Source organism: Podarcis erhardii, assembly GCF_964252035.2.
Source record: "Podarcis erhardii genome assembly, chromosome: 2".
Classification (NCBI taxonomy): domain Eukaryota; kingdom Metazoa; phylum Chordata; class Lepidosauria; order Squamata; family Lacertidae; genus Podarcis; species Podarcis erhardii.
In genome coordinates, this window is record NC_138498.1 from 6612764 (window position 1) to 6639249 (window position 26486).

Below are 26486 nucleotides of genomic sequence, written 5' to 3' on the forward strand. Positions count from 1 at the left end.
CCAACTTCTTTACGGCACACCAGTGTGGATTTCAGGTGACCTCAAGAGGTTGGATAAATTTCACGCTTCCCTCCTGAGGTCATTATTAGGACTTGCAAACTCAGTAAAATATGAAACAATATGTTGTGAGCTGGGAATTTTGCCTTTATCAGTTAGGGCATGGCTGAGGACCTTGAAATATTGGATTTTCCTCCATTATAGAGCCCTATCCCCTAATTCTCTACTTTACGATCTTTTAAGTGATAGTGCAATTTACAATCTGTCACTGATATGTAGGAGAAAACTGGATTCTATAGGGCTCATTCTAACTGACTTTGAAATATCTGATCCCAAAGATACATGGGAAATTATTAGGAAGACTCTCACAGAAAAAAGTGCTCTCGCCATGCTTGAGGTGGCAAAGCGCAGCACCTGCTCTCCCATTCACTTAAATCTCCCTTTGTGTAGAGATTTCCAAAAGGGATACATGACAAATCTGAAGAATCATGAATCGTGTAGGCTTTTTATGTTGGCCAGATTTAACATGTTTCCCTCGGTGGTAGTGAGAGGAAGATATTTAGCTATCCCAGAAGCTGAGCGTCTCTGCAAATGCAGGAAAAAGGAACTCGATACTCTAGAGCATATATTCTTCTCCTGTGATTTTGGCAGTTATGCCAGAATACAATTATATGAGGCCCTAAAATTCAATAAACAGATTTGTACTCAATCAACTGTCCAGGACATGCTGGCGGACAGCGATGATCAAATTACTATAATAGTGGCCGAATTTTTAAGAGCTGTCCATGATGAAAGAATGGGCCATGATAAAGAGACTTAGTGGTTTTTAATGGTAGGTGACGTTGCTGTGCTGTATTATTATTTTATATTAAATTGTATTATATTATTCATGTACATTGATTAATTTTGGGGAGTTAAGAATAGGATTAGGATAAATTGTGCTCGCTGTACCCGTATTTTATATAGTTTGTATATGTTGTTTGTCATTGGTGTGCTATGCCTAATAAAGGATTTTGAATTTGAATGCGGCCGCCATGGAAACGCTCCCCTCTGGCTTCCTGCCTTTCCTGAGCGTGCGCCTCCTACTGTACCCCAATGGCCAACGCTGCTTTACTTAACTCATCCATGGAATGTGGGCGGGGGGCTCTGGATAATTCATCTTTTAGCTTGACATTCAAACCTGCCTCAAACAGAGCTTGCAGGGGTTCAGAATCTAGGTCCCAGCCTAGCTTGTGCACTAGCACCGCAAAACGCGACCCATAGCTCCTGATGGTCAGAGACCCCTGCTTAAAACTCAGCTGCTCCCTTCGTGTCACACTCCCCTCCGCCTCGCTGGAGAACATAGCGTCCATCGCCTGATAAAATTTGTCCAGGTCTTTCAAAGCATCGTTCCCCACTGCTATGAGCAGTCTAATCCATTCGCGAGCACACCCCTCAAGGTGTCCAATTACGAAAGCAACTTTCTCTCGGTCGCTAGCAAACTCCCCTTCTTGCAATTCCAACGCATATTGTATCTCTGTTTTAAATGCATTGTAATCCTGGGGCTTTCCTCCAAACCTATTTTTTCCTCGAGGGAATAAAGTTTGTGAGGAAAGCGACCGAGGCACCCGAAGTTCCCCTCCTGCTGCAGCTCTGAGCGCCCCGGGAGCGCGCTTGCTGGAGGAACGTCTTTGCACCCATGTCTCTTCCTTTTGCACTCCTTTGCCATGTAACCTGCATGTAACCCAACCAAGTGGCAGTCACCACCTGTAGGCGGGGTTCTTCCTTTCTCTTCAGTTGGAGGAACCCAGTTGTAACTACCTCGCTTTGTCTCTTTGGTTGCCAATTCCCGGCTTTTCCGACCGCATTCTGAACCTTGTAATTTCTTTTTACAACACTTCAATTCAAGTTGGGCTTGGATTTCAGTTTCCTGGAGGGATGGGAATCTAGATTGGAGCAGCAAGGCTATTGAAATCAGTGGGGCTTTCTTCAATGTAAGTGGGGGCTCAGATTTCACTTTAGTAAAGGAGAAACCCTTGGCTGCTGCTATATAAAATAAGGGTCTGGAGCCCAGCAAAATGGTTCCTTTCCTTTCCTAAAAATGACCTGCCTTGTCCCCACAACAAGTGGAATGGGCAGAGTGTGGGAATGTTCAGGGTGGCAGGAGACGATATATTGTTTATTAATATCCTTCCTAACTTGCACTATTGGGACGCAGGTGGAGCTGTGGTCTAAACCACAGAGCCTAGGGCTTGCCGATCGGAAGGTCAGTGGTTCGAATCCCCGCGACGGGGTGAGCTCCTGTTTCTCAGTCCCTGCTCCTACCAACCTAGCAGTTCGAAAGCACGTCAAAGTGCAAGTACAGTGGTACCTCGCAAGACAAAATTAATTCGTTCTGCGAGTTTTTTCGTCTTGCGATTTTTTCGTCTTGCGAAGCACGGACTTTGGAAAAGCTTCAAAAATCACCAAAGTCTTCAAAAACCTCAAAAAAGGCTACCACACCACGTGCTATGAGTTGCTCCTCAAAGTCAAGTCACAACTGCACCCCCTGAATGCACGGTTTTAAGAAAAAGGAAACAAACTTGCAAGACAAAGGAAACAAACTTGCAAGACGTTTTCGTCTTGCGAAGCAAGCCCATAGGGAAATTCGTCTTGCGAAGCAACTCAAAAAACGAAAAACTCTTTCATCTTGTGAGTTTTTCGTCTTACGAGGAATTCGTCTTGCGAGGTACCACTGTAGATAAATGGGTACCGCTCCGGTGAGAAGGTAAACGGTGTTTCTGTGCGCTGCTCTGGTTTTGCCAGAAGCGGCTTAGTCATGCTGGCCACGTGACCTGGGAAAACTGTCTGCGGACAAATGTCAGCTCCTTCAGCCAGTAAAGCAAGAGGAACACCGCAACCCCAGAGTCGTTCGCTACTGGACTTAACTGTCAAGGGTCCTTTACCTTTTAACTTGCGCTAGCAAGTTCCTTTACTTAGAAGAGTTTACATTCCCCTTCTCACGCACAGCAGAAATCTGGTTGCAATTCAGTCTCCCTCAGATTGAATTGTATGTTCCTGGAAAGATCCCATTTTAAATCCCTCCTAAAAGAATAAAGACACCACAGTCTTATTCATAAGCAATAAAAAGAAACTTTACTCAAGATCAGGCAGAGCACTATAAGAGAGATTACTTGGGGACTGCTTGGCTGGCAGCCAGTTCATTCCATGAAGTTCGCTGGATGAAAAGAAAATGGAAAAAAGAGAGAGTGGCAGCATGCATTATGCATTGGCCTTTTACAAGGTCTTGAAAGGTCACGCCCACCCACTAGTCACATGCAAGGAAGGATATTCCAGGCCGGCCAGGAGGAACAGGAAGTTTCGACTGGCTGGACCAAACATTCTCTGCATGTCCACGCTAGCAAAACAAGGAATGTTGTACTTGACTGATCTCAGTGGATAGCATCCCACACAGAGGTACCAGAGGTTACAGATAGTTTTCTTTTACTATATGTGATTGGCTGATGCAGCTTAGGCTCAGTACTTTGCTACTCATTTATCTAGGAATAAGCCCCATTGAACTCAGTGCCACCTACTGTAAGACTGAGTGGCCAGACACTTTCTGCCACACCTTTACCTTACTCTCCAGCCAAGGGGTCTTGAAGGAGTTATAAGTGGTGTAAAAAGATAAAACATCTTCTTTCATTCCCCACTTATCTGGTTCTAAGGAGGTTTATTTGGAATCATTCTTGCAAAGTTTGGAATTGACTTAGAACCAGATGTAAAGAACCAAACAGGAACTCTTCACTTTAGTCTCCTTTCCCCACAAAAATCCTGGGAACTGTAGTTTAAGGAGGCTAGGGGTAACCTGTAGTTTCTTGGAGCGGAGGAAAGATGTGCTCCCCACAAACCAATTGGAACGCATATTCAATTAAAGCTGTTTATAATCTAAACTATCAGTAAGCTTTGTGCGAGTAAGGCAGGTAATCTGGAGGCCAACAGCCTCCACAACATTCCTCTGTTTCAGCAATTGCCGGGACATGTCTTAAGTACACAAACTCAGGCAACCTTAGACCCAAAGCCGCAGGGCTAAGCAGCAAAATGTGAGTTTATAAAACTTGAAGGAGCAGCGCATGATTGTTGCACAAGCACTGGTGTCATTAGTTTATCAAGCTGGTGGTCTTTCTGTGGGGCCTAGACATCGCCCCCCCCACTTCCCCCCTCAACATGAATTTTCTGGTTATCCTTCCCCCTTCCTTGAAACATCTGTGCTAAGCAAAAAGAACAGTGATCTTCACCACTCCTTTCAGTTCTGAATCGTTTCAGCACTCCAAATTTTTGACACCCACACTATGTCAATATACTCTTGTATTATTCTTATTCTTATTTTATTATTATTTATATACCACCCTATACCCAGGGGTCTCAGAGTGGTTCACAGAATAAAATAATACAAAACCACAAGAGACCCAATGACATTAAGACAACAGACCAATAGCCCCCCCCCCAGCTCATTTTAAAAGTGCATAGGATGTAAATCAGATCAGCCAAAGGCCTGGTTGAAAAGGAATGTTTTTGCCTGGCACCTAAAGATGTATAATGGAGGAATGAACTTCTCTGGGGAGAGCAGTCCGCAGATGGGGAGCCACAGCAGAGAAGGCCCTGTTCTCATGTTGCCACCCTCTGAACCTCTTGAGGAGGGGCACACAAAGGGGGGCCTCGGAAGATGAACTCAGGATCCGGGTAGGTTCATGTTGTTGTAAACAGAATAAATCTGCCCTTTCCCCCTTATGGGGTATGCAAGAGCCCTTATAGAGTCCTTACATAGGTTCCCTATTGGTAGGAGAAAATAACAGAGGCCAACCAGAGAATACTGAGAAGCAAAGCAGCTAGTAAGCCTGATCTTTATTGATCTGTTGCAACAGGGTGCTCCCCTCACACGCAGGAAAGGAGGAGGACCTCAAACAATGGTGCACAAGGCCTTATATAGACATTTTAAATTCCCTGGCCTGGAGCTCAAGACCACCCCTCCATACGTCATACATACATCACAGAAGGGGTCTAACACAAGACCACCCCCCACAAACATCATACCTACATCACAGAAACGGTGTTCTACAAAAGAAATTTGAATGTTCTTGTTTTTCCTGCCTGCCAGGTTATCTGATAATGCCTTATCTGATTGCCTTTCCTGGTAGTCTGTCATCGCCTCCTTTGAGATGGTAATTACTAAATTCCTGTAACAAGGAAGGTTTTTTTTCATCTCCTCCCTCCTTGCAGAGAAACATTTGGTCGACTTGGGAGTCAAAATGATTTCAGGACTGTGTTCCTGTGCTGCTTCAGACAATGTGGTTTATATATTTATATATGTGTTTGCTTGGTACATTTATGAACATTTATTATATATCCAAGACCTTAAAATTCTTATTACAATGTGGAAAGAGGCAGTCCTTTAGGTGTTGCGGTCCTGAGCTATTATATCATTTGAACAGCTTGGGAAGTGTATTTTAAGGGTGCTGGGAATTGTAGCTCAGTGGACATAATTCTAGTCTATCATTCTGGACTTGCTTTTTATCGACAGGAACAAGGTGGAGGGCAGTTCCTCAGGCTGCCCACAGCTGTGTCCCCTTCAACTGCGCCTCGGGTTTTGAACATTTTGGAAGCCAAACGGGTTTCCGGAAGATATTTCGTTCGCGAACCGAGGTACCACTGTATTAGAATTCATGCACCAAAGCAAGCTGGCCGGGTCCAGCCTCTAGGTGAAATGTAATTTTGCAAGCACTCTGCCCATCTTTCTATCAGCAGGAGGGATGTGCTTCTGCAAGAAAGATACTCTCAACCCCAGGCTTTCTTCCTGCTCTAGACAAATGATTTATTTGCTCTATCCATACATGAACAAAACACAGGGGAAAGGGGCTGAATGTGTGCCCCGGAGCTCTGCAATGGGAGGGATTTGGTGTGTTTCCTTCACCAACAGATTCCCCAGTTAGTTTAAAGAAGGCAGTTAAATTTCTCCACCTAATTGGGTTAAACCAATCCTTGCCAGAAGGGAGGAGCTCCCTTTGCAGCCAGTGGAGTGTGAAAAACAGCAACAGGCAGATAAGGAACAACTGTAAATCGGAGAAGGAAGCATTGCTTTTCCTGCCGCAGAACTGAAGCTGAGAGCCTTTCCTCTAACCAGCTGCAGGTCTGTCTCTTCCCTTTTCAATTATACATGATAGTAACTTCCAGTCACCACTAAGATGTGCTCATAACAACTTTATTTTAAGCTAATATTCAGTAGGTGACACTTTTCTCAATCTTCAGGCTGGGGGGGGGGGAAGCTACACTTCCTGAATTTCTTCTTTCTTTGCACCCCTTAAAGGCCCAGAAACATTTCCAGAAAAAGTTCAGAACTTTAAAAGGTACAAGATCAACCCCAGTCTCACATTTCTTCCCATTTATTACTCAGAAGGCGATAAGAATTTAGCACTTAGTAAAAACACAGCATCAAAAAGATTGGTGTCCATCAGCTACAAAATATCTAGTGACATTTGATGGGAACAGTTTGTTCCTACAAAACAAGCCTGGGAATTAGACCTTGGAATAATTAGGCTGCCTCTATGTTCTGTTTTAATTAAGAGTGGAGGAAACACTTTTAAGCTCTTACACCGATGGCATCTAACACCACAAACATGTAATCACATTTATTTGTCTTCATCTGCACTTTCTTGGAGGGGTTTTAGTATTGTTGGCCCCTGTTCCATCTGTGGTGTACCTGTGAGAAAATAAGGCGTTTATGCATCAATAAATTAGTCTCATTACATGACAAAGCAGTTTCATGTGTTGTGCAACTGGCTCTGTTTCTCATGAACATTGAAAGAACTTGCAACCTAAGAAACAAATCACATTCTATCTTGTGCTGGCCTTGCAGCTTTTAACATGGATTTGGAAGAAATTGAATCAGTTGCAACTTGTATTCTGGAGACAGAAAATATGGACCATTGTGTCCTACTTGAGCAAACGGGGTAATTTGTTATTGATGAGGGGGTTTTGTAAGATGTATTTTCTGAAACTCAGTAAAACTTCATTATTATTTTTGAAGAGGAAATCAGTTATGACCTGCGAGGTGCTGTTAACGGAAAAATCCGAGGGCTCCCTTGGACAAAAACAAAGACACCAACCAGGATTACTTGGAGCAAAACAGCAGCCTGTAGGCTTGGCCTTTATTGAACTGTTGGAACAGGGTGCTCCCCTCACTTGCAGGAGAGAGGAAGGACCCAGAAAAATGGTGTGCAAGGCCTTATAAAGACTTTTGAAATTGCCACCCTGTAGATGAAGACCACCCCCAGAAACATCATACATACATCACAGAAGGGGTGTAACCCAAGACCACCCCTCAGATACATCACACCTACATCACACCTACATCACAGAAACATCATAACATACATCACAGAAGGGGTGTAACCCAAGACCACCCCTCAGATACATCACCTACATCGTTACTCCTGAGGATGTGGACAGGCTGCTTGGACGCGTGAAACCAACCACCTGTCTCCTTGATCCTTGCCCATCCTGGATAATAAAAGCAAGCCAAGAAGGGCTGGGCGATGGGCTCTGTGGGGTGGTGAATGCTTCCCTCTGTGAGGGAACATTCCCAGATCCGCTGAAAGAGGCAGTCATTAAACCGCTTCTTAAAAAACCATCTTTAGACCCGGCCAGTATGGCCAACTATCGCCCAGTCTCAAATCTTCCATTCTTGGGCAAGGTGATTGAGCGCATGGTTGCTGAACAACTCCAGGCACGCCTGGAGGATGCGGACCATTTGGATCCCTTCCAGTCGGGATTCAGGCCTCATCATGGGACTGAAACTGCCTTGGTCGCGCTGGTTGATGATCTCCGGTGAGCTAGGGACAAAGGTGAGAGTTGTTTCCTGGTTCTGCTGGATCTCTCAGCGGCCTTTGATACAATCGACCATAACATCCTTCTGGACCGTCTAGAGGGGCTGGGAGCTGGGGGCACTGTCATACAGTGGTTTCGCTCCTTCCTCCTGGGCCGTGTTCAGAAAGTGGTGGTGGGGGATGAGTGTTCAGACCCCTGGGCCCTCACTTGTGGGGTGCCTCAGGGTTCTGTCCTCCCCCCCCCCCATGCTTTAACATCTATATGAAGCCGCTGGGAGAGATCATCAGGGGGTTTGGACTGGGTGTCCATCAATATGCAGATGATCCCCAGCTCTACCTCTCTTTCAAATCAGAACCAGTGAAGGCGGTAAAGGTCCTGTGGATGGATGGCGGCTAATGGATTGAGGCTGAATCCTGACAAGACAGATGTACTGTTTTTGGGGGACAGGGGGCGGGCTGGTGTGGAGGACTCCCTGGTCCTGAATAGGGTAACTGTGCCCCTGAAGGACCAGGTGTGCAGCCTGGGAGTCATTTTGGACTCACAGCTGTCCATGGAGGCGCAGGTCAATTCTGTATCCAGGGCAGCTGTCTACCAACTCCACCTGGTACGCAGGCTGAGACCCTACCTGCCCGCGGACTGTCTCGCCAGAGTGGTGCATGCTCTAGTTATCTCCCGCTTGGACTACTGCAATGCGCTCTACGTGGGGCTACCTTTGAAGGTGACTCGGAAACTACAACTAATCCAGAATGCGGCAGCCAGACTGGTGACTGGGGGCGGCCGCCGAGACCACACAACACCGGTCTTGAAAGACCTACATTGGCTCCCAGTACGTTTCCGAGCACATTTCAAGGTGCTGGTGTTGACCTTTAAAGCCCTAAACGGCCTCGGTCCAGTATACCTGAAGGAGCGTCTCCACCCCCATCGTTTTGCCCGGACGCTGAGGTCCAGTGCCGAGGGCCTTCTGGCGGTTCCCTCACTGCGAGAAGCAAAGCTACAGGGAACCAGGCAGAGGGCCTTCTTGGTAGTGGCGCCTGCCCTGTGGAACACCTTCCCATCAGATGTCAAAGCGATAAATAATTACCTGACATTCAGAAGACATCTTAAGGCAGCCCTGTTCAGGGAAGTTTTTAATCTGTGATATTTCAGTGTATTTTTGGTTTCTATGGAAGCCGCCCAGAGTGGCTGGGGAAACCCAGCCAGATGGGCGGGGTACAAATAATAAATTATTATTATTATTATTATTATTATTATTATTATTATTACAGAAAGGAGGGGTTGAGGGAGGAGTTGTGGTGGTAACCTGAGTGTCCTGTCACCTGGCTGGTTCCCCCTTTCCCCCTCCCCATGAGTACTTTCCAGGTGACAGAGGGGAGTTTACAGTTTCCTGCCCCCAGAGGGAAGAGCTGATTATTGTCCTTTGTTCCAGTCCGTGCTGAAGCCACTCCCATATGCAAGTTCTTTGTGATATTGATGGTCTTCTGTCTAGGACCATCAGGGTTGGCATAGCAACTGGGCAGGGCTCCTGTGTATGTGCTGGTATGCTCAAAGGATTATGGCTGACCTGTATCAAACCTTCCCCATTTTGTAGTCCTTCCTTCATGGAGTAAAATAAAAGTGGAACAGTGCAAATCCGATTTATGGTTGATTTTCTATGAATTTATAACAGAAGCATAGCGTATGTAGTGTGTGAGTGTGAGTGTGTGTGAAGTTTGTACAAACTGAATGATTGGCGGGGGTTGTTCCTGCGACAGTGCTAACGCTGAGCTCTCTTTCTTTCTGAGTTGATCCAGTGATTGCAGGGTTCACTAGTTAATAAGTCACTGCCAGTCAACAGAGCAAGGAGTCCCCCCCATTTGTTTCCAGCATCTGGTATTCTGAAATATGCTTTGTCTTCTGTTGCGAAGTCACACTGCCTGGGCTAGTGACATGGAGAGGTCATAGTGCTACTAACACAGCAGTTTGACTCGATCCCTGGAGACATATTCCACACAATTGGATGCCAACAATAATAGTTAATTACGTCATTTTGCAACAGCAGAAAGTTAGACAAATAACATAATATTTGATGGAATATGACCTTGCACCTGAACAGAAACAGTACTGAATGTGAAAAGTACAGAACAGGAAATAAAGTTATGCCTTCTTACATCCCTACATGCAAATCATTATCTGATCAGCTTGTTAGGGTGTATTGGCAACATTTGCACTCGATACTCTAGTCTATATAATAAAAATACCTTTATTGTCATTGTACAACCTGTGTACAATGAAATCAAACAAGCCTCCCCACCCTAAACACTCAGTCTTGTTGAACTCTGTGTGCTTATTGAACAACACACCACCTTGCAAGTCATTTTCGTTATGTTATTTTCCATTCAACATCCTAACAGCCCATGGATAAAAGCTAGTTTTTAGACCAGGGGTCAGCAAACTTTTTCAGCAAGGGGCCGGTCCACTGCCCCTCAGATCTTGTGGGGGGCCGGACTATATTTTGAGGAAAAAAAATAACAAATTCCTATGCCCCCCAAATAACCAAGAAATGCATTTTAAATAAAAGGACACATTCTACTCATTCTGAGTCCCGGACCATCCGTGGGCTGGATTTAGAAGGCGATTGGGCCGCACCCAATCATTCTGAGTCCCGGACCGTCCGCGGGTTGGATTTAGAAGGCGATTGGGCCGCCCTCAGGTTGTCTACCCCTGTTTTAGCCAGTTGGTACAGCTGAATATACTTCTATAATCAGAGGTGATGGCTGGGGTGTGAGTCATCCCTGAGAATTTTTCTCGCTCTCTTAAGGCAACGATCCCTTGTGATGTCATCTAGCGGACTCAAGGGACATCATGTGCTGTATTCACCCCCCTCTGTAGAGATTTTCTGTCTGTCTCTGTTCATCTCTGGGTCCTCGTTCCCATCCTACCCATAAATCTCTGGTCTCCTTTGAAAACTTAATAAAAACCCAGCATCAAAAACATTGGTGTCCATCATCTGCAAAATACTTAGTGAAACTCAGTTGGGAGAGTTTGATCACACAAAACAAATCGGGGATCAGACCTTGAACAAGTACAATATGTGGCACATTAATGACAAAATAAGGCATATGACCTGTTGCCTGCTAATGCCAATATTTGAGCTAATATTTGAGCTAATGCACAATATTTGAACTCAGTGTTGCTTATGTATATAGAGGTGAAAGGTAAAGGTAAAGGACCCCTGGGTGGTTAAGTCCAGTCAAAGGCGACTGTGGGGTTGTGGCGCTCATCTTGTTTTCAGACCGAGGGAGCCGGCGTTTGTCACAGACAGTTTTGTGGGTCATGTGGCCAGCATGACTGAACCGCTACTGGCGCACGGAGGACCGTGATGAGTGCCAGAGCACACAGAAACGCCGCTTACCTTCTCGCCGCAGCAGTACCTATTTATCTACTTGCCACCAGGTTGGCAGGAACTGGGACAGAGCAACGGGAGCTCACCCCATTGCACGTATTTGAACCGCCGACATTTTGATCAGCACGCCCAAGAGGCTCAGTGGTTTAAACCACAGCGCCACCCACTTCTTATGTATATAGATGTGTATAGGATTGTCCTCTTCCACTTTATTTAGTTGTTCAGATAATAAGCAGCTAGCTAGAGCTATTATTTATACTTATTTTAGCTTGCCTCTGCTCCAAGCAGCTCTTTGCTTCATGCAAAAATTTTCCTTCCCCTCCACAACACTGCGAGGAAGGCTAAATTGAGTGGTGGCATCATAAAAGGTCTTCCAGTGAGCTTCTTGGTGGAGCAGGAATTAGAAATATCCTCCTCCAAGTCCTGCCAGGAGTGCCTTTGGCCCTTATACTCTTGTCTGTTATCTTCCCTGCAGGTTTCAGCCATGTGGGTCTACCTGGCTGCCCTGCTGGGGCTTTACTTCCTTCGCCAATGGTACCAGGAGAGACAGACGGTGGAGAACCTGACGGAGAAATATGTCTTCATCACGGGGTGTGACTCTGGCTTTGGAAACCTACTTGCCAGGCAGCTGGATGCCCGGGGCCTGCGGGTGCTGGCAGCCTGTCTCACGCAGAAGGGGGCAGAGCAGCTGGGCAAGGCCACCTCAGAGCGCTTGAAAACCACCATTCTGGATGTCACCAGCACAGAGAGTGTGGCGGCAGCGACGGAGTGGGTGAAAGGGTGCATTGGAAGCAAAGGTGAATCTTGACCTTCCTTGTGGTGCCTCTGTGCTATTGGTGGGACCAGCGTGGGATTTACGTATAGGCTAAACAAGCTATAGCTTAGGGCCCCACTCTCTTGGGGGCCACAAAAATATAAAGGAAAACAACAACTGGATGTACATTTCCAAAATATAAGATAAAAAACAAATAAAATAAAACCTACATACAGCAACAGTGTTTTGGGTTGTGTAGGCTCCTATGATGTAAGTAATGGGCCCCGCCTGCTAGCCTGTTCTCTAAAATATCACTGGTTTGCTCATATCTATATCAATTACTTTGATAAAATACACATTTTGTTATGTGCAAATGGCTTTAGATACCTATTAGGTCCATAAATTACCATATAGCATATATTCAGCACAAAAAAACAGCTACTATTTGTTGTTGACAAAGGACGGCAGGACATATAAAGGGCCCCATTACCTTCAGTAGCTTAAGGCCTCATCAAACCTAAATCCAGCCCTGGGTGGGACCAGGGATTAGAATTGCCTCTCTGTATTCATTTGTAGGCCATGTTCCCACAAAATTGTGCCCCAAGTGGCTCACAACATGTGAAATGAAGAATAAGCATAACAATTCAGAAAAAATAATAAAAGGAAGAATTCCATAAGTAAACACAAACAATCTATGCATGTGATTAGCTTATTTCCAACTTTATTGAGCTCTGCTAAGGTTGCCTAAGAGGATGAACATGCCTTCGTTCTTCACACAGGGCTCTGGGGCTTGGTGAACAATGCGGGCACAGGGATCCCAACAGGTCCCAACGAATGGCTGACCAAAGATGACTTTGCAAAGGTGATCAATGTCAACCTTCTTGGGATGATTGACGTGACACTACACATGGTGCCTCTGGTGAGAAGAGCCAGAGGGAGGGTGGTCAACGTGTGCAGTACGATGGGACGACTGGCCTGTTTTGGAGGTGGTTACTGCCCATCCAAGTTTGGTGCGGAAGCCTTCTCTGACAGCCTGAGGTAAACAGAGCAGCTCTGTAGTTTCTTCTTTTGCAACATGCAACCTCCAGATGGGTCATTCCATATAAAGTGATCCAACTTTTTTGTCCCATGTCACCCAATTTTCTTCATATTTTGTACACTTGTTGATTGAACAAAACTAAGTTTATATCTGAATTTTTAATTGTTTATCTAATCCCATTTTTTAGTTATGAGGGTTTGAAATTTGAAAAAATTGACAATTTTGGCCTTGCCGGACTACACAAAAACCTTAAAAGCTCAGACCAGAATTGAGATACGTCAAAAGCGAAAACATCAATCTCTTCAGAACTGCTTGGGATTTAATATGATATATGATGGATTTAGTTTAACATTAAAATTAAAGTTATAAAATTTATTTAAAAAAACACGATTTTAAAATATTTAAAATATTATTGGGTTCTAATTAGGATAGATGGGTCTTCTGTTATATTCTGGAAAATATAACAGAATAAACAAAATTTCAAACTATATTAATTATCAGTTACTTCAGGCATTTCTTTAGAAAGTCATTCAATTAAAAGGTGTCTGAAAAGCTAATCAGGCTTTTCTTTTAAAAGTGTGTTACAAAGCTGAGTGATAGCTTGCTATTGCATGATAGAATTAATGCTTTGAAAGAATTCTTGTTAGTACTTCATCTCATGAACATTACAACAAAATACATATCAAACAAATTATGAAAAAATTAGGTTTTTTGAATTTGCAAGCCTGAGATGGGATGTGCGACTCCCAGTCCACTTTTGCTGTCCATGCTCTAGATCAGGGGTCGGCAAGGTTTACCTCGCCTGGGTCGATTCACTCAAGCAGAGATCCCTCCGTGGGCTGGGTCACGAGTGTGTGAGTGCGTGCCCGTGATTTCCAGCATCTGCGCAGACATGATTTCTGGCGCCACGGGAGTGAGTGCCCGTGCCGCACAGAGCACGGGGACTCGCCGAACGGGCAGCTCAGTTCATGGCCGGCTTGTGGGCTAGTTAAACGACCCCCCTGGGCTGCTTGTGGCCCATGGGCCTTAGGTTTTGTCTAGGTCCTAGGCCAACCTGCCTGGCGGTGTTGCTGGTGTCACTTAGGAGAACGATACAATATCTTTATTGTCATTGTCCCATACAGAACAATGAAATTGAAAAACTACATAAGACATTCAAAAACCCCTAAAAACTCTGAAACCCCATTTTAAAATACAATATAATCCCATAGAGACTCCTTATACTGCGTTTAAAACCAGAATTGCATTTGGGTAGAAACTGTTTCTTAGGCGGCTAGTCCTGGTCTTTATAACCGTATACCTTCTTCCAGAAGGCAGAAGCTGGAAGAGATCATTTCCGGGGTGCGCACTATCCTGCGTTATCTCTGCAGCTTTCTTATGGCACCTGACAGCATAGATTTGATCTAAGGTGGGAAGAGTGTACCCAAGTATTCTCTCTGCAGTCTTTACAACCCTGGACAGCATTGTTTTTCCCCTGGCCGTGCAGCACCCAAACCACACACACAAACCATAAGTTAATACACTCTCCACAGTACAATGGTAAAATGCCATCAACAGGTCCTTTGGGAGATTGTTTTTCCGGAGGATTCTCAGCAAAGGCCTTTGAGAATAGAAGAGCCCAACGTGATTTGTAGAAAAGTTGATTATGGTGTTTAAAATGTGCCTATTTCAACTATTTATATACCACTTAATTATCAAAGTGTCGACTTGCTGAATTGATGGCATTAAGATCAAAAGTCTGCATGGGCAGAGCAGGGCCAGGCTCACGCAAGAGGGCAAAAGATAGGGGACTACATTTCTCTTCTTTTCTCTCTCCTTTCCCCCCTTCTTTTCAAAAAGAAAGGTGTTCCTTTCCACGGATCCAAAAACATGACCTGCAATATTACTGTGGCTCAGTAACAAATGATAATTCTTTACTTTTCTTCCCCAATTCAGGAGAGAGCTCCATCCGTTCGGAGTCCGAGTCAGCATAATTGAACCTGGTGGTTTCAAAACACCTATTTGCACAAAACTAGTAGAGTATTTTCAGACTGTATGGAGCCGGGTACCTTCTGACATCAGAGACACTTATGGGCAGCAGTACTTTGAGCAAAGTGAGTAGAGATGGGGGAGAAAATCAGTTCAATTTGCATTTTAATGCTGATGTATCTCATTTACACTTCAAGAAACAATAAGTAAAGTGACAAACAGCTTTCCCTCTGAATCTGCTCTTGCTAAAATTTCACAAAGCAGTCTGGAAGCACCTGAAGGTTCTTTTCTTTGGCATCCAAAATAGTTCCAGATGTTCCTCCTTTGATTTAGCTATCATAGAGAGAAATGCTCAGAAGATTAAATTTGCCTCCTGTGTTGCTGCAGATTCAACTTTTCATTTGTTTGTTTCTCTCACACAGCTTGCAAATCGTTCCAAGAACTCCTTGATGAGTGCAGCGACAACCTTCACCTGGTCACCGACTGCATAGAACATGCCCTGACATCCTGCTCCCCTCGCACTCGCTACTCTCCAGGCTGGGATGCAAAGCTCTTCTACATTCCTGTCTCTTACTTGCCAACCACCATTGCAGACTATGTGTTGACCCGCTCTGGGCCCAAACCAGCACAAGCCGTGTAGATGATTGTGAAGAACAACATGACAGGTGGCCAAACAATCTATGGATGGAACATTGAATCTTTTAGGATCTTATTGACATGCAGGCTTAGTAATCAGGAGCTGTAAAGAGAAGTGGTTTTATTTTTCTTTGATTTTCTACTATTGGCTGATCTAGGAATAAGCCCCAGTGAACGCAGTGCAACTTACTGTAAGTCTGAGTGGACATGCATTGTATCCTTATACAGTGGTACCTCGGGTTAAGTACTTAATTCATTCCGGAGGTCCGTTCTTAACCTGAAACTGTTCTTAACCTGAAGCACCACTTTAGCTAATGGGGCCTCCTCCTGCTGCTGCACCGCCGGAGCACAATTTCTGTTCTGATCCTGAAGCAAAGTTCTTAGCCTGAGGTACTATTTCTGGGTTAGCGGAGTCTGTAACCTGAAGCGTCTGTAACCTGAAGCGTATGTAACCCGAGGTACCATTGTAGTTCCTTGGAGTGGGGGAAAGATGTGCTCCCCACAAACCAACTGGAATGAATGCCCAAGTAAAGCTGGTTATGATCTGAATTATGTGTAAGCTTTGTGCAGGTAAAATAGGTCACCTGGAGGCCAACAGGCAGTCCCAACATTCCTCTGTTTCAGCAATTGCCGGGACATGTCTGCAGTACACAAACTCAGGCAACTTTAGAGCTAAAGCCACAGGGCTAAGCAGCAAAATGTGAGTTTATAAAACTTGAAGGAGCAGCGCATGGGTGTTGCATGAGCACTGGTGTCATCAGTTTATCAACCTGGTGGTCTTTCCGTGGGGCCTATACATCCCATCACCCCCTGCTGTTCCCCCCTCAACATGAATTTTCTGGTTATCCTTCTCCCTTCCTTGAAACATACCTAGATCTGTACTAAGCAGGAAGACCAGTGATCTTCACCACTCCTTTCAGTTCTGAATGGTTTCAGCACTCCACTGGACACCAATTCCACTGTCCATTAATTAACACCCACACTGTGTGTTTGAAAGGCAGCCTGGGAAGTATAGTTTAAGGGTGCTGGAAATTGTAGCTCTGTGAAGCCAGGACTCTTAGCAAACCCCAGTTTCCAAAATTCTTCACTAGAAGCCATGGCTATTTAGAGGGCTCTAAATGTATTCTGTGGGTGTAGTGTATGTTAATGGGTTTATAATATTGCTGATATAGGCTAAAGAATAATTGTTTTGTTTGTTAGACTTCATCATAATGGCCCATTTGCTTCTTGTCCCCTGAGGTAGAACCAACATTCTGGTACAGGTGTGGAAACCTGATTTTCCTTTGCCTCCAGTCACCTTACCTTTACTTGGAGGGCTGAAGCCTAGGGCACCAAAATTTCCCATCCCCACAGTGGCCTTTAGAAATGATTGCTCTGCTGAGACACCAGCAGATTCTATTTATCATTTTGCACAAGACCCTGGCAGCACACCAGTTCTTTCAGCTTCCTGCCAGTAAATGTTTGCCCACGACTCATTTAGTGTTGGGCCATTCATTCCAGGAAGAAGTATTAGAAAGAGTGGCTGATAGGATTAATATGTGCAATTACAACTTTTTGGAGAATTACAGCTTTGGGCTGTAATGACAGCCAAGCCAACCTAAATAAATGGAAGCGCTTTATGTAACTTACTGGATCAGCTGATTGGAAGCAGAATGAAAGTCGTAAAAAAAATGGGGACACAATTTTGAACTGCCGTAGACGGGCATTCAGGTTTTAAGAAGCGCATTATGTTTCTAATGAATCTTTCCAGATCTAGCAAGAGGGGGAGCATTCATATCTATTATTTCCATCTGAAATCACTGTAAAACATTGCATAAGAAAATGGAAGCATGCACAAATATATAAAATTGCAGGGAAAGAAAATAGGAAAACCAGACACATAAATAGATAAAACCACTTTCTAGCTACTTTTGCCTCATCCGAAACAGAATGCTCATTACATTTTTGCAGGCGCAGGAGGATTGTAGACTAGCTTGTGTGCTGTCTGTCTTTTGTTACTTGACACAAAACACAATAATAATATATTTCTGGAGTTACCACATCTTGTAGGCTTGGGAGCTCTTCTGGTACAGTAGCTGGAATAGTGGATGGATCTGAGGTGGAAAGACCTGGCCTTGGTTCCTCCACCTGATTTGCCTTGCTTTGTTGTACTTCTGTGCCTCCTTTCAAATGAATCTCAAAGAGGTTTACAAACCATAAATAACAGTAAGTTAATGAAACACAATATCACAAATACTTAGCTATGAAGTGTTCAGGGGTGAACTTGCACCTGTTCCTAACTCATAGATAATGGATGATAAATCCATTCCATGATATTCCCTCTTAGGATGCTATTCTATTTTTTATTTTATTTTTTGGTACCTTGGAAAGCTCCGAGTTACCACAATAACTTTCACCCCACTCTGGTATTGGTGTTGTGGTTTTGGCTGCAGATGCATGAGTTGAATCTATAAGAAAGAATGATATGGTATGCACCGTGTCACATAAATGGGCCATGCTGAGCATTTGCTTTAGGATCTAGCAATGATAATAGGGACGTGGGTGGCACTGTGAGTATACCACAGAGCCTAGGACTTGCCAATCAGAAGGTCAGCAGTTCGAATCCCCGTGATGGGGTGAGCTGCTGTTGCTCAGTCCCTGCTCCTGCCAACCTAGCAGTTCGAAAGCATGTCAAAGTGCAAGTAGATAAATAGGTACTGCTCCGGTGGGAAGGAAAACCGTGTTTCCATGTGCTGCTCTGGTTTGCCAGAAGCGGCTTAGTCATGTTGGCCACTTATCCCAGAAGCTGTACGCCGGCTCCCTTGGCCAATAAAGCGAGATGAGTGCCACAACTCCAGAGTCGGCCATGACTGGACCTAATAGTCAGGGGTCCATTTAACCTTTAAATAGTTGGAAAAAGCACCTTTACCTTAATGATAATAGGGGGGAAACCTGTAGCCCCAGCCTCTACCCCTTTTTCTTCAACCACACTGGTTTAGCACTACTTTACTCCCATTTTTGGCCATGCCACACCTTTTCTTTAAATATACAGAAGTAATCTCATACTGTATATATTCTTGCAAAGACACTGGTAAAATGTGGGCTGGATGAGATAACTGTTAGGTGGATTTGTATCTGGTTGACTGACCAAACCCAAAGAGTACTCATCAGTGGTTCTTCATGGAAAAACATGCCACAGGGTTCTGCCCTGGGCCCGTTGTTCAATGTCTTTATAAATGACTTGGAAGAAGGGATTGAGGTGATGCTAATCAAATTTGCAGATGACACCAAACTGGGATGGGTAGCTAATGCCGCAGAAGACAGCATTCAAGATGACCTTAAGAGATTGGAGCACAGGGCCAAGACTAACAAAATGAATTTCAGTAGGGACAAATGTTAGTTTTGGTCCTATGCTACCCCTCCCAGTTTGGTGTCATCTGCAAATTTGATGCACCAACATAAGAAGATGGGGGACACCTAGGTTGCTAGAAGGACATGCCAAAAGGATTTATGGTTCTTAGTAGACCACAAGCTTAATATGAGTCAATGGTAGTATGCAGCAGCAAAAAAAGCTCATATTATTCTATCCTGCGTCAACAGAAGTCTAGTGTCCTGATCAGGAGAAGTAGTATTCCTGCTCTATTCTGCCTTGGTCAGACCACACCTGGAGTCCTGGGCACCACAATTTAAGAAGGACATTGACAAGCAGAAATGTGTGTAGAGGAGGGCAACCAAGGTGATAAAGGGTCTGGAAGTCAAGTCTTATGAGGAATGGTTGAGGGAATTGGGTATGTTTAACCTGGATAAGAGGAGACTGAGAGGAGATATGATAGCCATACAGTGGTACCTCGGGTTACAAACACTTCGGGTTACAGACTCTGGAAGTAGTACCTTGGGTTAAGAACTTTACCTCAGGATGGGAACAGAAATCGCTGGGTGGCAGTGGAGGCCCCATTAGCTAAAGTGGTACCTCAGGTCAAGAATGGTTTCAGGTTAAGAACGGACCTCTGGAACGAATTAAGTTTGTAACCAGAGGTACCACTGTATTCAAATATCTAAAAGGCTGTCACATGGAAGATGGAACAAGCTTGTTATCTCCTGCTCTGGAGGCTTGGACCTGAACCAATACTTCAGTCATCAGGAAGAACTTTTCTGACAATAAAAGCTGTTTGACAGTGGAATGGTCTCCCTTGGGAGGTGATGGACTCTCCTTCCTTGTAGGTTTTTAAGCAGAGGTGCGATGGCCATCTGTCTTATATGATCTAGTTGAGACTCCTATAGGACTTCCGGGTTGGCGCCATCGATTAATGGCGGATTCCCTCCGAGCTCCGGAGGGAATCGGCTCTGCAGAGACTGGGTCTTGCCGCTGCGGCGACGCGGGGACCCTTAAAATCACAGGCGCGGAAGCCTGTGAGCGTAGTGACTCGGCGGGCACCATTTGCGCCCCCCAAAACTGCGAAGGAGCCTTTTTAAAGGCTCCGGAACGGGGACGGGGTGCGGCGCGGTGCTGAGAGTACTCCTTCCTCTGTGGAGTGAAGCCGCAAGCCATTATCGGAGAGCGCTGACTTTTTCCTTGGAACAATTGGACTCTAAAATATCAACCCGTGAGTAATACGGAAATTTGAACTTTAAAGAAAAATTTGTTGGATCAGGAACGAGCGGGGAAGGGTTAAAAAAGAAGTCCACCCCCCTCTTTGTAAACAACTTAAAGCAAAGGACCTGTTAGCTAAGGTTGAGAGAACCTTTTATTTCTTTTTAGTAAAAGATTTTAACTTCACGGTTTTGACATTACAAGAATTTTCACTGGAGGATAAAAGATTAATTTTGGGAGCTGAAGTTTCACCCCACCGGACCCGGGAGCGTCCCGCGAGAGTGCCTGCTGATGAAATACTGAAGAGTTTGACAGCTGTCAAGCTAGCTGTCAAGACGGGAAAAGAGAAACTTGTTTTTGTTGCTTCTGCTGGTTACATTGGTTATAATCTGTTGAAAATAAGGAAGGGCTGATACAAAATAACTTGATTTTTGGACTTGAGCTGAAAGAAATATTAAGGAACTAAAATCCCCCTAGAGGGGTTTAATGACATTACGGGAATGGCTGGAGGAGGGAAAATCCAAGCTGAATTAGACAGAACATTTGTTCTCTTGGGAAAGTTACAAGGCCAAATCGATGTTTTGGCTACAAACGTTACAATTCTGGACTTGACAGTAAATAACATTGTTGAATTTGATAAGGATTTGAAACAGGAAGCCTATTCAACTGAACAAATAGAGAAAATTGAGAGCTTTGAAAATATGGAGCAGGAGACATATGTTGCTCCTGAAGAAAAGGAAGGAGGAGCTGAAATTTTACAGATGCTAAAGGAGAGTTGCAATTTGAAGCCTGACATGATGATAAAAAAGGAAAATAAAAATCTGATGTGGAAAGCCTGGCCTGAATTGGAGAGTGGAGCACTGAGAGATCTCCTTATGTGGAGATCTGAAGACCGAAGGATTATAAATTTGATTAAGGTGGAAGCTGGAGCTTGGGGTTCATCTGGACTTGAAAGGAGTACAAAACAAGATTTGAAGTACCCCATAGGCTTTACTATTAAATATGGAGGTCTGGCTGGTAGAAACATGGATCCTGTTGGGCCGGAGCCTCTTCGAGATTTGGAGTTTAACATCAAGGACTATCAAAAAGACCGGCAGAGAGGAACTGAGAGAGAATTGAGAGCCTCGGACGTGAGATCTCCAGGCTAAACAGTATATTGAGACTGATGGATTTTTGTTGGGGACTGAAACCGGGAAAAGGGTGGGTGGAGTTTGGGAATCCAAAGGGTATATAAATATAGTTTGTTTTGTTCTTAATTTGCTTTGCTATCGGTATGGAAATTGGGAAAGTCGTGGAAGGGAAATTTTGGTTGACTTTAGGAAAAACGTTTAAGAAAAAATAATGAGGTATAAATATTGATGTGTAAATTTGGACAGGTTAAAACTGGTTTTTAAAATGGTTTAAATTAAATGAAAATAAGGTTTGTAAACATAAATTGAGGAAATGGAAGAAAGAAGAAAAGTAAAATAATAACAGGTTAGAATAAATTATTAAGTCAAAATGGAGAAATAAGTTAAGGACTTGCTGAGTTAATAATTTAAATTGGAATACAAGAAGGGGAGGTGTGAGGAGGTCTGAGAAACAAGTTAAAACAAAATAAGTATTTGAATTTTTATGTGTTTTTAATTGTTTTTAAGTTTTGGTTTTTTGTATTTTTGTTATTTTTTGTTATTTTTTGTTTATTTTTGTTTTTGATTTTATATGTATTTTGAAAACGCCAATAAATATTTACTAAAAAAAGAGAGAGACTCCTATAATTCTGCGATTCTATGTGAAGTATCACTGAACATGTTCAGAGTGCCTTTCCTTCAGCACACCAGATGAATGAGCACAGGAATGGATGATACATTTCCCTAAAAGCTAAACAGAAAACACACACTTTTTGGGGTATGCTGCGTTAGTCAGTAAACAGCCTAAAATATTTTAAATGGGTAAAATGTCCACATTAAGAACCTATTGAATATGCATGCTTACTGTTGTTTAAATCAATATATTTTTATTAAAGATTTCTTAGTTTACAAAAAGACGTGCATTGTCTCTTTTTTCAAGTGGTGTTTTCCACAGTTCAGTTTCATTTGTTGTGAGGCATTAGTGTTGCATGCAGATTGGGAAGAAAAGGGGGAGGGTGGGGGGGGTGAGTGGAGTGGGGTGTGGTGTGGTGATTATGCTTCTATTCTACTTAGTGTGTGTGTCGGGTTTTGTGTCAGCGTCACTTGTGTGGGTTCTCTTACTATTCACTTGTTATATTTCCTTGGTGGTGAGAGAGGTGGCCTAGGGTGGGGTTGGTTGTCTTTGGTTGGCTGTTGTGAGATTTGTTTATGTGTGTGAGTGTGTGGGGGTGGGTGTTTTGGATCAGGTTAGCCAGATTGATTCATATGCTGTCGGTGGATTCTTGTTGTTGTCTTGTTGGGCTAAGTACAGTAAGTGATAAAGGGAAGCCATACCGGGGTGAAGGCATCTTCTTCTATTTGTCCCCATGTCAGTTTCAGTTTATTGGTTAGCTTTTCTAGTAAGGCTGTTTCCCATACAATTTGATACCATTGGTCCATGCTTATTCCTGACAGGTCTCTCCAGTGTCTGGCTATGATGCTTCTGGCTAGTGAGAGCAGGTGGATTCTGAGTTCTTTATATTGTGTGGGCATTATTGTCTTGGAAGATGTCGAGTAGGACCTGTTCTGGGAAGACTTCTAATACTTGCTTAGTTAGTTTGCATATTTCTTTTATGCAAAATGTCCAGAAGAGTTGTATTTTGGGATATTTCCACCACATGTGGAGGTACGTGCCTGTGGAGGTGCATCCTCTCCAGCATTTTGGTGAGGCTCCTGGGCGTATTAGCGTATTAGTTTCCGTGGTGTTAGGTACCATCTGTAAGTGAGTTTCAGGGTGAGGTTTTATATATATATAGGTGAGATGGATTTAAAGGGGGGTTCCTAGTCCATTGGGTGGGGTTAATTCTCATAGCCTATGTCGTCCTCCCATCGTTTTTTGATTACGTCGAGGGGGTTCATGAGTTTTTGGAGCAGTATTTTGTATATTATGGATACTATCCCCTTGCCGTATCCCTTTGTTGTTAGGAGGAGGTTTTCGACAGTTGTCAAGGGCCTAGTTGCTGCTGATTTTACTACTGGATTGTTTAAGAAGGTATGTAATTGGTGGTGTGTTAGCCAGGGCATTTGAGTGTCCCCTAGTTTGTCTTGTATTTCTTGTGTCAATGTGGGTTTGTTATATTTGTAGAAGTCTACTAGGAAAGCCAAAGGCTTGAATATCTTGTAGTATTGGTTTATTAATGAGATTGGGCGGTATGATTCTTCTTTGACCCTGCCTTTGAGTGATTTGGGGACAGAGACTATCTTGGAGGAGGTCCAGGTTTTAAGAATGGGGTCCCTTTTTATGATGTCATTGAATAGGCAGGTCATAGAGGGCACCAGGGGTTCTTTGAATATCTTATAGAATTCTGCTGTAAAGCCGTCTGGGCCTGGGGCTTTGTGTGGTTTTAGGTTTTTGAGGACCGTATACATTTCCTCTGGGGTGATAGGACTGTCCATAAATTCCTGTTCCTTATCAGTTAAGGTTGCCATGGTCAGTCCTGCCAGTATTGATAAGAACAATCTATTTGTACTATTTATAAACACATGTTGTTGTTGTTTTGTTGTTAAAGACTGAGTTATCTGGAAAGCATCATCAGTCAGGGAAGGAATACTCAGAGAGAAGCCAGTTGTTTTAACTCTTCCCCACTAGGGGGCAGCAGCAGCTCATGCATGTGCAGGTTCTCGTTTGTAAGTCCTAATTCACAAGTACTCTGTGCTAATGAATCGGCGACTCTTCCACAATTTGTTATTATGCACTCTTAACAGCAGTTTTGTATTTCCAAGCTAAATTGATATCTGGGCTTATATCCGCTGGGCTGAGGGAGAAATCCGGGTTAAAAATGCAGGCAAGGAACAGATTTTTTAAAGGAAATCTCTGATTTCAGCCTAATTACTCTGTGCATGGGATGCGGGTGGCGCTGTGGGTTAAACCATAGACTTGCCGATCAGAAGGTCGGCGGTTCAAATCCCCGCGACGGGGTGAGCTCCCATTGCTCGGTCCCTGCTCCTGCCAACCTAGCAGTTCAAAAGCATGTCAAAGTGCAAGTAGATAAATAGGTACCGCTCCAGCGGGAAGGTAAACGGTGTTTCCGTGCGCTGCTCTGGTTCGCCAGAAGCAGCTCATGTCATGCTGGCCACATGACCCGGAAGCTGTACACCGGCTCCCTCGGCCAATAAAGTGAGATGAGAGCCACAACCCCAGAGTCAGCCACGACTGGACCTAACGGTCAGGGTTCCCTTTACCTATATAACTGGCAGACCTTGTTGACAAGCTTCAACAGGCAAAGGAAAGCACCAGGAAGGAGAATGTGTGCATTTCTATGGAAGGCATATGTATGATGTGCAGAGGCGATTTTAGGGTAGGGCGACCAGTGCAGTCACCCTGGGTGCCACACTGCAATGTTGTAGAATGGAGCATGTGGTGTGTGTGCCGACTCTTAGCATTGCCAAGCCCAGCTGTTGGCTGCATCCACTCTGATGAGCTTGCAGGTGCCCTTAAGAGCATAAGAAGAGCCCATCTGGATCAGGCCCATCCATTCCAGCCTCCGGTTCTCACGGGTGGCCAACCAGATGCCCATAGGAAGCCCCCAATGAGGACCAACACACAGCAGTCCCCAGCTGTGATTCCCAGGATCACCCATGGCAGCAGAACCTAGCCATTCTGGCCAGCAGCCCTTGATAGCCTTCTCCCTCATGATCTTTATCTCACCCTCTCTTAAAGCAATCCACGCTGGTGGCCAATGCTCCCTCTGACCCCTGCAGTGTGTGGTTGACGTCGGTTGTCCTGTGTCTGGGTCTTTGAGTAGTCTAGTAAATCTATATCTTCTGGTCTGGAAGGACCTGGTAGGAAGCATAATGATTCCTTGCCCAGATCATTCTCCAAGCATGAACAGAGGGGCTCAAACATGAAGTCCTAGAGACACACTCTACCCCTCACTTGCCCAGCCCCTCATCATCTCTCTGGCAGGCATAATGCTCGGCCTCTTGCTCACAAGAATTATACATACCTGCAGGGGAAGGCATAGCAATGGAGTCCTCAAGCTGAGCATGACTCAGGTTAGCTTAAATAGATGGTTGGCATTCTCCTGTGGGATGAATGTGGTAATTTGGGTTTCAATCAGCCTCTTGCTTTTTTCCACCAGGCCAATGAAACGCGTCAGCAGTGATGATAAAAAAAATTTAAATGACCACTTTCAATTTCATCTGTACCAAAGTGCTCAGGAAGATGTAACTGAGAGGCAAATGTTCTGCCTCTTTTTTACTCTCTCTCTCATGAAAGGAGGATGCAGCATAAAAGCTGCCTAGAAAACCAGCAACGTGACTAACCATGAATTGGTTGCATATTTACTCAGAGGTATGTCCAGTGGTGCCAACTCCCTGGTAAGTAGCATGCAGAAGGTTGCAGGTTAAACCTCATTGCTTTCCATGGCTAGGATTGGCATCATTTCCATATCAGTGCTCTGAAGAAGTGTGCATGCACACAAAAGCTCATACCAATAACAAACTTTGTTGGTCTCTAAGGTGCTACTGGAAGGAATTTTTTTTATTATCTTGTTTCAACGTTTCCATATGTTCATTTCATTGTACCCCACTCTTCCTTTAAGAAGCTCACGGTGTTAGGGGTTAAAAAACCACTGAGCCTAGGGTTTGCCGATCAGAAGGTTGGTGGTTCGAATCCCTGTGACGGGGTGAGCTCCCGTTGCTTGGTCCCTGCTCCTGCCAACCTAGCAGTTCAGAAGCACAAAGTGCAAGTAGATAAATAGGTACCGCTCCGGAGGGAAGGTAAACGGTGTTTCCGTGTGCTGCTCTGGTTCACCAGAAGCGGCTTAGTCATGCTGGCCACATGACCCGGAAGCTGTACACCGGCTCCCTCGGCCAATAAAGTGAGATGAGCGCTGCAACCCCAGAGTCGGTCACGACTGGACCTAATGGTCAGGGGTCCCTTTACCTTTACCTCCCATTTTAGAATCATAGAATTGTAAAGTTGGAAGGGCTTCCTTGACCAACTACAGTGGTGCCCCGCAAGACGAATGCCTCGCAAGACGGAAAACTTGCTAGACGAAAGAGTTTTCCGTTTTGGAGGTGCTTCGCAAAACGAATTTCCTATGGGCTTGCTTTGCAAGACAAAAATGTCTTGCGAGTTCCTGCGGGTTTTTTCCCCTCCCCCCCTTTTTCTAAGCCGCTAAGCCGCTTATCCGCTAAGCCGATAA

The 26486-nt window shown here is 44.4% G+C and overlaps 1 protein-coding gene across 1 annotated transcript; it reads left to right on the forward strand.

The window, feature by feature from the left end:
* Positions 1-11705: 11705 nt before the first annotated feature.
* LOC309332208 (retinol dehydrogenase 7-like) lies at positions 11706-22212 on the forward strand (the record flags this gene model as incomplete). The annotated part of the gene is made up of 5 exons (XM_081845206.1): positions 11706-12018; positions 12755-13013; positions 14950-15107; positions 15405-19862; positions 21930-22212. The coding sequence occupies 4 exons, from the start codon at positions 11706-11708 to the stop codon at positions 15620-15622; spliced, it is 948 nt and encodes a 315-aa protein (XP_081701332.1). The 3' UTR covers positions 15623-19862; positions 21930-22212.
* Between the last annotated feature and the right edge of the window lie 4274 nt (positions 22213-26486).